At 44.3% G+C, this 12,179-nt stretch overlaps 1 protein-coding gene across 4 annotated transcripts in view; it reads left to right on the plus strand.

The window, feature by feature from the left end:
- POLA1 (DNA polymerase alpha 1, catalytic subunit) overlaps positions 1-12,179 on the plus strand; it is an 874,681-nt gene that overhangs the window by 167,072 nt on the left and 695,430 nt on the right. For all 4 annotated transcript variants that reach the window (XM_033948024.1, XM_033948022.1, XM_033948023.1 and 1 more), the window contains exon 18: positions 5,234-5,323. In XM_033948024.1, the coding sequence (XP_033803915.1) occupies positions 5,234-5,323 (90 nt within the window). The remainder of the gene's footprint in view (positions 1-5,233; positions 5,324-12,179) is intronic.

The following is a 12,179-nucleotide window of genomic DNA, read 5'->3' on the forward strand; positions in this document are numbered from 1 at the left end:
CCTTGTCTGTAGCTGAGGGCCGAGTTCTGGCGCCTCGCGGGTGAAGACTGAGCAGAAGTATTCATTTAACAGTTGGGCTTTTTCCGAGTCTGCTTCTACATAGTCTCTTTCTGGTTTCCTAAGACGTACTATCCCGCCTGAGTTCTTATTTCTGTCACTGATATACCTGAAGAAGGATTTATCTCCTTTCTGGATGTTCTTCGCTAGAGACTCCTCCATGCGGAATTTGGCCTCCCTAACTGCTGTTTTGATGGCTTTTGACTTGGCCAATAGACTTCCCTAGAGTCCTGTTTCCCTGATTTTTTGTAAGAGATGAATGTTTTTTTCTTCTCCTTGATGAGGTCCGAAATCTCCGCAGAGAACCACTGTGGCTTATTGTTCCTTCGCCGTTTACTTACTGATTTAACATTTCTTCCACTTTATCGGTTTCTGCTTGGCTTTGTAGCGCCTAGTGAACGAAGTCTCCCATTTCTTTGAAGTTTGTGTCCTTGAATTTGAGGACCTTGGTCAGTGTGGTATATTTAGTGAAACCTTTCCTGAGATTGAACCATACCATGTTGTGGTCACTGGAGGCCAATGTGTCGCCCACCGAGACCTCTGTGACATTTTCTCCATTGGTAAGTATCAGGTCCAGTATTGCCTGATCCCTTGTTGGTTCCAACACCAGTTGCCTGAGTCTTGCTCCCTTCATAGAGTTTAATAGCCTCCTGCTGCTGCCGGAAGCAGAGGAAAGCGTGTCCCAATCCATATCAGGCATGTTGAAGTCGCCTAATAATACTGTGTCCTCACGTAAGGTGATATTCTCTATATCTCCGATTAATTCCATATCTAGGTCATCCTGTTGATATGGGTCAGTATGCGCATTACAGACCTGTTCCTATTGGGGTTTCCCTACAGGTCTCTTACATTTCTTTCAGTTTTGCTTTCACACACAGATAATTTCTGTGCTCAGACACACTTCATCTCAACTTCTTGGGTTTTTTTTCTTATCCTTTCAAACTCTTCATCCTTTCAAACTCTTTTAGCTGCTTCCAGGCAACCTTCTTGCAGCAGCCCTGTGAGGGGTAAGGGAGATGTTTTTCACTGTTATAGGCTTTTTATCTTATCATAGAAACATGATGGCAGATAAAGGCCAAACACCCACAGTAACCATTATCTCTTTCTCTTTCCGAGAGATCCCATGTGCCTATTCTAGGCCCTTTGGAATTCAGACACAGTTTCTGTTTCCACCACCTCTTCTGGGAGACTGTTCCATGCATCTACCACCTTTCTGTAAAAAAGTATTTCCTTAGATTACTCCAGAGCCTATCACCTCTTAACTTCATCTAATGCCCTTTCATTGTAGAGTTTCCTTTCAAATTAGAGACTCGGCTCATGCGCATTTACATTATGTAGGTATTTAAATGTCTCATATCTCCCCTCTCCTGCCTTTCCTCCAAAGTATACAGATTGAGATCTTTAAGTGTGTCCCCATACGCCTTTTGATGAAGACCACATACCATTTTAGTAGCCGTCCTCTGGTCCAACTTTTTATATCTTTTTGAAGGTGCAGCCTCCAGAATTGTACACAATACTCTAAATGAGGTCTCACCAAAGTCTTATACAGGGGCATCAATATCTCCTTTTTCCTACTGGCCATACCTCTCCTTATGCAACCTAGCATCCTTCTATCTTTCGCTGTCACCTTTTCAAAATGTTTGGCCACCTTAAGATCATCACATATAATCACACCCAAGTCCCGCTAGTCTGTCGTGCAGATAAGCTCTTCACTCTAATCTGTACCGTTCCTCGGGTTTTTGCAGCCCAAATGCATTACCTTGCATTTCTTAGCATTAAATTTTAGCTGCCAAATTTCAAACCATTCTTCAAGCTTCGCCAGGTCTTTCTTCATGTTATTCACGCCATCCTGGGTGTCTACTCTATTGCAGATTTTGGGATCATTCGCAAAGAGGCAAATCTTAGCTGACAACCCTTCAGCAATACTGTTTATAAAAATGTTTAAAAGAACAGGCCCAAGAACAGAACCTTGAGGCACACCACTGGTAACATCTCTTTCCTCAGAGTGATCTACATTGATCTGTACTAAAGAATGACATGGGGGAAAAATCTGTCACCGTCCCCGGCCCACCGTTCCCTTCACCAGTCACCACCATCCCCTTCACCGCCCCGTCACCGTCCCCGCAGCATCCATACAAGCCTCAGTACTGCAATATTTAGCTTATTCCTTCTTTATAAATCAAAGTTCTGGCTGCTGAACTGGAGAAAGAAATGTTCAGCTGGCAGGGCTTTGTTTATAAATTTATATCAACACAACTAATATACTACTTTATCCTGAAGCAAAAAAAAAATAAATATAATTTTTTTTTTCTACCTTTGTTGTCTGGTTTCTTGCTTTCCTCATCTTCTCATTCAATTCCTTCCATCCACTGTCTCTCTTCTCTCTGTGTCTTCTATTTGCTCTATTACTGTGCCTCTCCCTTTCTCCCCCCCCTCCAAATTGGTCTGGCACCCATCTTCTTTCCTCCGCTCCTCCATAGTCTGGCATCTCTATCTTCTTCCCTGCCAGCATCTTCTCCCCACTCTCTCTTCCCCATTTCCCTTCAGCGTCTTCTGCCAATCTCTCTTCCCCATTTCCCTTCAGCGTCTTCTCCCCACTCTCTATTCCCCATTTCCCTTCAGTGTCTTTTGAATAGAGTTTTGGTTCTACCCTGCTCATAGGTGCACTGAAATGATAATAATTGTACAAATATTTCCGATAAAATATTGTTAAAATTTAACAGACAGTCCTGTTTCAAGGCATTCATTTGTACAATGGAGGAACAAGTCAGAGAGTGTAAATGCAACTTCCTTGACTTAACGCCCTCAAAATTCTGTTCTGCTAGGTTCACTTAAATATACCTAATACATGACGACATTTTTCTGCCTGCATATAATTGGTCAAGAATACTTGATACCATATAAGGCGCTTGCATGCATATTGGGGGAGTGTCTGTCCCCCCTCACACAAGAATTCCTAAAAGTTACATTTTAATACTAGATTATCTAATAAAGAAAAGGTACAGAAGAAACCGAGAAAAGGTATTACAATATACTTACAGAGGAAAAATTATCCATACACACAGCTTTAAATCATTTCTCCTTAACAGTCAAACTGCTGCTCCCATGTTACTGAGTCACTTAAGAGCATGCACTGAAAATCCTGTGTCTCTGTGAAAGAGAAGGAGAGTAGCCAATCCACTCCCACAAAACTTACATTTTCCTATATGAATTTTCCAGTACAATTTTAAAGGTTATTATTTTTCAATCTGAACCCTTGAATAGGAAAGTTCCTACATTAATAGTTTACTAAAATTTTATTCATCGTATATGCTTTTTGTATATCCAATTAGCATTTCTAACTTTACCCTGCAAAAAAGGAGAGGGAACCCCCCTCCCCTGGAATGTAATCTCTGTAGTAAGAAGAAAAGTCAATTTTTGTAGTAACCAGGTCAAAAGCCAAATCTTATCTGCCACAGGTCTTTTGAGACCAGACTGGGCACAATTGAAATAATGGAACTTCATAAAACTAAGCTACAGCCTGGGTGTATCTGCTCTGGTCTTCAAGAGAGCTTATATATTAATTATAGTGTCCTGAGAGAAGGCCTACTCCTGTTTCCAGTGACCTCAGCACAAAACACATATTTGTCTTATCTGGTTTGTGTTCTGGCTTATCCAATTGTAATTTTATATAGTCATTTATAAACCCTTCTCCTTGCGGTTGGTGCGGGAGGGGGGAGTCGTCGGGCTGTGGAGGCGATCGTTGGCTGGCTGCGGTCCTGGCTTGGAGAGGGCAGGGGTTGTCTGTCCAGCATCTTCCGATTTGTGTTGCCGCCGCATCCGCACTCTTGCTGGCCAAGTAAGGCTGGGGAGTCGCGCATGCGCACTCCTGCAAGGCCACGGACCTACATGTCGGATCAGGGAAAACGGAATCACGCAGTTGAGTGCGCATGCGCGGCTAGCGTTTTATTATTTCAGATGTTACTATGTAGTGGTATAATGTCTAGCAGAAAAAAATCAACCTGGCTGAAGTATTTTGAAACAATTGCAATCTTGATGATAACCTTTCCAAACCCCCACAAAAGATAGAATTACAATAGTCTAGATAAGGTCTTTAGGTAATAACTAAAATCCAACTTGGAGTCCAGAACACCACTGAGAATTTTCAATGAATTCTCAATCCTAAAAATCTCATTTGTCACTGACAAATTGACATAGGCCCTGATGCACAAAAGATTTTCTTGCAAGTAAGACTGGTTTCAACCAATGTTACTTGCAAGGAAACTCTCCTGCTGATGCACAAAAGGGTTCTCTGGCTGATACTGATTGTCAGAAGCAGCCACCAAGAATTGTATGCTAATGTATTACAAGAAGCTCATTAGTATTCTAATGAGCACTCCTTCTAATGCACATCATGGAAACACGTTGTTTCTCTTGCAGACTTTACCAACAGGGTCTGAGCTGTCATAGGCTTGCTTTCTTGTCAGTGCCTAAATGCTGATTGGTTCAGGCACTGACAGGAAAGTGAAGGGTATGACAGCCCACCCTGCCAGTAAATGCCCCAACAACCATTTATGAAGGAAAAAAAATTGCCCCCTTTCCCACCTATTCCCCTGTCTGCAAAAAGTAGCAGGCATGAAACGGTCAAGTCAGACTATCACAGGAAGCATCAGGCTTAGTGTTTACTAAACTATAAGCATAAGAACATAAGAATAGCCTTACTGGGTCAGACCAGTTGTCCATCAAGCCCAGTATCCCGTTCTCACGGTGGCCAATCCAGGTCACTAGTACCTGGCCAAAACCCAAGGAGTAACAATATTCCATGCTACCGATCTAGGGAAAGCAGTGGCTTCCCCCATGTCTGTCTCAATAGCAGACTATGGACTTTTTCTCTAGGAACTTGTCCAAACTTTTCTTAAAACCAGCTAGGCTATCTGCTCTTACCACATTCTCTGGCAACGCGTTCCAGAGCTTAACTATTCTCTGAGGGAAAAAATATTTCCTCCTATTGGTTTTAAAAAATATTTCCCTGTAACTTTATCGAGTGTCTTTGTCATTTTTGACAGAGTAAAAAATTGATCCACTTGTCCCCTTTCTACTCCACTCAGCAAAATAATCAGTTGAGACTGTGAAGGGCCAAAATTTGTTGGTATTAAATGAACACATGTGTTACAATGGAGAATGTTTCTTATTTCAGAATGCCAAGATTGAGATTGCTGCTACAGAAAGGACATTATTGGGTTTCTTCCTAGCAAAGATACACAAGATTGACCCAGATGTCATTGTGGTAAGTGCTATATCATGAAAACGGCCAATGGCCACTTTGTTTACACTTTATACCTCTGTGTACACCAAGTTTGTTTTTCCCACCAAAGTTTGTCTGTCTTATACTGTGAATGTAATCATGTAACCCGTTCTGGGCTCCTTTGGGAGGACAGGCTATATAAATGAATAAATAAATGATCTAATTCATGGCCTTTTGAAATACCCTCTCTTTTTTTTTTTTAGATGATTAAATTCTCTCTGTGTGTATATGGCTCATTTGTTCATATAAAATTTTATGGATCTCAGCATTTCAAGCATTCTCTTTGAGCAGTTAGATCAGGGGTGGGCAAACTTTTTGACTCATGGGTCACAATGGGTTCTTAAATTTACCAGAGGGGCCTTGTGAACGGGAGGGGGGTGGGGTTCTGATGCACCAGAGAATGATGATGGTAAGAGAACGGGCTAAGGCAGAAAGAACACCCCCCCAAAAAAAACAACAACACAGGGCAGACTATGGTCTCTGGTTTCTGCTTTCATCTTCTTTTTACTCTCTTCCTTCCAGTGTCTGCCCTCTCTGTCTCTGCAATCCAACATCTTGCCACTTTCATCCACTGTCTGCCCTATCCCCCTTCCATATGGTATCTGCCTTCTTTCTATGCCCCTCTCCCCTTTCCATCCAGCCTGCGTCCCCCCTCTCTCCTTTTTACATGATTCATTCCAGCTTCACTGCTCTCATTTTTATCTCTCCTACACCAGATCTAGCATCTTTGTCCCTCTCTCCTTATTTCTCTGCTAACCCTGTTCCCAGCATCAATCAATCTCTACTTTTTCATTCCTTTGTCTCACCCCTTTCCCTCATCTGATCTCTATTCCACCCTGACCCCTTCCCCTCCTCTAATCTCCCTGCCAGCTGTTTCCTTCCTTTTTTCTTCCTCCCCTGTCCAGCAGTACCCCTTCTCCCTTCCCTCCTCCCCCCTATCCAACAGTAACTCTCTTCCTTTTCCCTCCTCCCCTCCCAGCAGCATCTCTCCTTCTCCCTCCCTCCCTCCAGTAGCAGCTCTCCCTTTATTTTCCTTAGTCCAGCAGCTTCCCAGTCTCCAACCCTCCTTTCCCAGTGCAGTAGCAGCTGTTCCTTTATGTTCCTTAGTCCAGCAGCCATCCTCTCCTGGTCTAGTAGCAGCTCTCATAAACATAAACGGTACCTCATCCCCTCCCTAGAAGCCAATATGTGGAGTCCCGCAAGGCTCACCCCTCTCTCCTATCCTTTTCAATATTTAAATGTCCTCTCTGAAACTTCTTCACCTATCCCCCCTGGAAACTCTCTACACCTATGCCAACGATATCCTCATCCTCCTCGAGACCGATTTGAACCTCACTAATCTCGCTAAGAACATATCCGCATGTATAATGAACCTCCATTCCTGGGCACATTCTGTACAAATGAAATTAAATGAGTCCAAAACAAAATTACTTTGGCTCGGCCCAATGTTAGATCATTTACCCACCTCCATCCCATTATATTCCGGCTCCACTCTTCAGCTTGAGTTTTCAAGCAAAGTCCTTGGCATCATCATAGACTCCTTTCTCTCCTTCAATGACCACCTCAACTTCTTGGTAAAAAAATGCTTCTTTAGTCTTCATATGCTGAGGAAAGTGAGATCGTACTTTCATCATTCTCACTTCACCGTCCTTGTTCAATCCACCATCCTCTCTAGACTGGATTATTGCAACTCCATCTATTTAAGCCTAACTAAAAAAAAACTCCATAGACTTCAGCTAATCCAGAACGCCGCGACCAAGCTTATTTTCGCAAAAGGCAAGTTCGACCACGTCTCCCCACTCCTATCCAAACTTCACTGGCTCCCAGTTCACTCCAGAGTCCTCTTTAAATGTGCCTGTTTAGCCTTCAAGATCCTACATGGCATCCTCCCTCCCGTTATCCCACTCTTCTGGAATTCCTCTAACCCTAATTCCACTAGATCCTCCCAAAAACTAAAACTATCATTCCCCTCTACAAAAGGTATATCCCGCATAGGAAAACTAGGAACATCCCTCCCCTTTAGAACCACAGAACTCTGGAATAACCTCACATCCCCGCTCAGAGTTTCAAGTTCCCTCCAATCTTTCCGCAAACACCTGAAAACTTGGCTCTTTTCAAAAATCTAACACTTCCCGCTTTTTGGTTCCCTGTCCCTCTTTATCTTCCTAGCTCCTTTCCTATAACCCTTCATTGTAGCTCCTTTTCAACACCCTGTAAACCGTGCCGAGCTCTACGCTTGTGGAGATGGCGCAGAATACAAACCTAAGGTTTAGTTTAGTTTAGCTCTCTCTGTATTTTCCTTAGTCCAGCAGCTTCCCAGCCCCCAACCCTCCCCTCTCCTCTCAGTACTTGCCTGGACTAGCAGTGCTAGTGCTTTGCACGGTGGCCACACTGCGCAGGAGAAGAACCAGGGAGCAGCTCCCCTAAAGTGCTGCAGCTCGCGCCTGCCACAAGTGTTTTGTCTGCTCAGGCGCGAGGCCTCCTCTTGACCATTTGCGACACACAAACGTGCCACCCGCCAAATGGAGGTCGTCAGTGACACGTTCCTTCCACACACCAGTTGCCCCGTCCCCTGTGAGGTGACCAGTGGAGTGCCGCAGGGCTCGGTCCTGGGTCCACTCCTTTTCAACATATTCATAGGGGATCTGACTCAAGGGCTTCAAGGTAAAATAACACTATTCGCCGATGACGCCAAACTATGTAATATAGTAAGTGAATGCAGTTTACAGAATTATATGGCGCAGGACCTGCTTACATTGGAAAGTTGGTCCTCAACCTGGCAGCTAGGCTTCAATGCTAAGAAATGTAAGGTCATGCACCTCGGAAGCGGAAATCCATGCAGGACGTACTTCTTGAACGGAGAAACTTTAACTAGGACTTCAGCAGAACGAGATTTAGGAGTAATCATCAGTGCAGACATGAAAACTGCCAATCAAGTGGAAAAGGCTTCATCTAAGGCAAGGCAGATATTGGGTTGTATCAATAGAAGTTTCGTCAGCCGAAAGCCTGAAGTCATGATGCCGTTGTACAGGGCCATGGTGAGACCTCATCTGGAGTACTGTGTGCAATTCTGGAGGCCACATTACAGTAAAGATGTGTGCAGAATTGAATCGGTTCAGCGGACGGCCACCAGGATGATCTCGGGGCTCAAGGGTCTCTCGTACGAAGAGAGACTGAACAAATTGCAGCTCTACACTCTCGAGGAATGAAGGAAGGGTAGTGGGTGCAGAGCCTGATAGGAGGGAGGGAATGAAGGATGCTGGGTGTAGAGCCTGACAGGACAGGCACTTGAATATTAAGCCGCCCGACTTATATTCAAATCAACCATTTTTCCTCCTTTTTTGGGGGAAAAGGGGGTATTGACATATTCGGATCGACTTATATTCAAGTATATACGGTACTTGAGACTTGGGTTGGCCACTGTTGGAAACAGGATACTGAGCTTGATGGACCTTTGGTCTGTCCCAGTAAGGCAGTTAGTTCGTTGCAGCCTCTGCTTGTGGCTACAGCCTTCCAATCTGGTTCAGGGGTGAGCTTAGATCAGCTCCAGTGGACTGCTTCTTATGGATGCCAGTCTCCTCGGTTGGGAAACTCAATATCTTGGTTGCTCGGCTCAGGGCAGCAGGTCACCGGATAAAGCGGCCTAGTCGATCAATGTTCTGGAGACCCAAGCCATTCAGTTGGCGTTACTCGCTTTCCAAGCATTGCTGAAGGGCAAGTTGATTCAGATTCTCTCGAACAATGCCCGACGGTGGCTTACGTCAGTTGTCAGGGGAGAACCAAGAGTCATGTGGTAGTGCAGGAGACAACTCTTCTCATGGAATGGGCAGAGACTCATCTTCTGGACATCTTGGCTTCCCACATAGCGAGAGTGGACAATGCCCAGGCCGACTTCCTCAGTCCTCATGTACTGGATCCTGGCGAGTAGTGTCTTGAACTAGAAGCCTTTGAGTTGATTGTTCAGTCCTGGGGCCAGCTTGTCATGGACCTCATGGCCACAAATGTCAACGCCAAAGCGCCAAGGTTTTTCATTTGGCGCAGGGTTACCAAGCCGAGGGACTGGATGCTCTGGTGCAGGCTTGGCCGATGGATGGTCTGCTGTATGTCTTTCCTCCGTGGCCACTGGTGGACAGAGTTCTTTTTCAGATTGCTTGGCATGCAGGCTGCATGATCCTGGTGACTCTGGACTGGCCCAGGCTCCCATGGTGTGCAGATCTGGTTCAGATTCTTGTGATATATCCTCTTCTGCTGCCTCTCTCATCAGACCTTCTGACTCAGGGTCCCATATCCATATTTGATCTGGGCTCCTTTTGTCTTATGACTTGGCTCTTGAAAGGGAGCACCTAAGTAAGAAAGGATATTTGGATAAAGTGATCTCCACCCTCTTGGGTTTCTGAAAACTTTCCACCTCTCAGGCTTATGTGTGCATCTGGCATCTTTTTGAGGAGTGGTGTTCCGTTCATGGTGTGGTCTCCCTTCGCACATCTTTGCCTCATCTTGGAGTTTTTGCAGGATGTCCTGGAGCAGGACCTTGTCTGGCCCTCCCTTAGTGTGCAGATTGTTGCTTTTTGCAGTCTGTTGCATGGTTGGTGTTTGGCCTCTTCTGCAGATGGGCGGTTTATCAAATTTTGATTCAATTCTTGAGAGTGGTGAAATTGTTCCGGCCACCAGTTTTTTCTTCAGTTCCAGCCTGCGCTCTCAATCTGGTTCTTTCTGTGCTCATTTGTTCTCCTTTCGAGTCTCTCTGCTCCTGCATGTTTGAAAGATCTTACTCTTAAGACAGTGTTCCTGGTGGCCATTACTTCCTGAGACGCATTTCAGAACTGCAGGCATTTTCGTGTAGGCCTCCCTTCCTTGAGTTTTCTAGGTCATGTGGCCGGTTCCCTTGTTTCTGCTGAAGGTGGTTTCACCTTCTCATGTCAACCAGTTTGTTGTCCTTACGGTCTTGGGTAGTTGGGAGGGCTCTTTGAAGCAGAGACAGTTGTGCAAATTGGATGTCTGTAGAGTCCTTCGCGCTTATGTTCAGCGGACCCAGGAGTTCCTTCAGTTGGATCGTCTTTTTGTCCTTTTAAGGGGGGCAGGTCTTCCAAGGCTACGATTGTGCACTGGATCAAGGAGGCTATCGCTTTGGTGTACCTTCTTCAAAAGAAGCCTGTTCCAGAGTTTCTCAAGGCTCATTCCACTCGGGGTCAGGTGGCCTCTTGGGCTGAGAATTCTCTTGTGCCTTCAGTGGATATCTGTAAAGCTGCGGTTTGATCTTCTCTCCAGTCTACTGTGTGGACATTCAGGCACGTCAGGACACGGTGTTTGGTAAGCATATTCTTGTGGTGGCGATTCAGGAGTCTCACCCATGGTGGGTACTGCTTTGGTATGTCCCATCCGTTCTGTGCTGATCCTGAGGGATACTAAAGAAGGAGAAATTAGGTTCTTACCTGCTAATTTTCTTTGTTTTAGTCCCTCCAGACTGGCACAGACTACGCCCTATTATTTTATTTGGTGTTTTTCGCAAAGAATACTTTTTTTCTGCGGTATCTTGTTGGTTTTGGTTTTTTCGGGGGAGTATGGTAAAAGCAGTAGCGTTTGGTAAGTCTGTCTTAGATGGCAAGCTGTGGGGACATCCTTCCTCCTTTTATTCCATTATCCTGGAATTCCTCAAATCCAAATTCCACCAGATCCGCCCAAAAACTAAAATTATCCTTCCCCTCTTTAAAAGGCATATCCCATGTTGGTAAACGAGGGACTTCCCTCCACTTCAGAATCACTGAGCTCTGGAATAATCTTACCTCCCCACTTCGTAACTTGAGCTCCCTTCAACTAATCCGTAAGCATCTGAAAACTTGGCTATTCTCTAAAATGTAACTTTTCTTTCCCTCTCTGGTACACTAAGCCCTCTAACCTCTCTTTATACTTACTTCTATAATTCCATTGGAGTTCCTTTCTATCCCAACCCCTGTAAACCTTGCTGAGCTCCACGTTTGTGGAGAAGATGCGGTATATAAACCCAAGGTTTAGTTTAGTTTAGTTTGTTCTAATCAGTATCCAATAATGTTTCCAGGTCCAGTCTGGACAACTACTTTGTCTTCTGCATATGAGAGTGGAGTTGGTGTGTTTATAGTTCACAGTTGTTTAATTCTTAGTTACTTCCTGTTTGGCTATTCGTCAGACTGATTGTAAATAATAATAATAATAATATCAACTTTATTTTTGTATACCGCAATACCACAAGCAGTTCAGAGCGGTTTACAGAGGAAGAGGCTGTACACAGACAGCGATGTTACAGAAGAAAAAAAAACTTTCGAATTACATTGGTAAGCCGAGAGTAGTTAGGTATATCCGGAAATGTTTCAGAGATATTACAAGGCAGGAAAGAGTCAGAGAAATTTATCAAAGAGATAGGTTTTAATTGATTTCCTGAAGGATTGGAAATGAGGGTGAATTGGAAATGAGGGTGGTTAGACATTTATTCCATTTGCCTGCTTGAAATGACAGTGTTCTATCAAGGAATCTCTTATAGGTACAGCCCTTCAGGGAGGGGAAGGCGAACAGAGAGGCATTACGTGTGCAAGTGGTGCTTGGAAATTCAAAATGGTGCGATGGATAGATTGGGGATGAACCAGTTATGGTTTTGAAGCAGAGGCAGGCAAACTTGAAGATGACCCTTGCCTCCATCGGTAACCAGTGTAGTTTTCTGTAATACGGGCTTATATGATCTTATTTTTTGAGACCATAGATGAGACGGATGGCAGTATTCTGAATGATTCTCAGTCGTTTGATGGTTTTCTTAAAGGAACCCAAGTATATGATATTGCAATAATCTAAGGTGTTTAAGATTAGAGAT

Source organism: Geotrypetes seraphini, chromosome 6, assembly GCF_902459505.1.
Source record: "Geotrypetes seraphini chromosome 6, aGeoSer1.1, whole genome shotgun sequence".
Classification (NCBI taxonomy): Eukaryota; Metazoa; Chordata; class Amphibia; order Gymnophiona; family Dermophiidae; genus Geotrypetes; species Geotrypetes seraphini.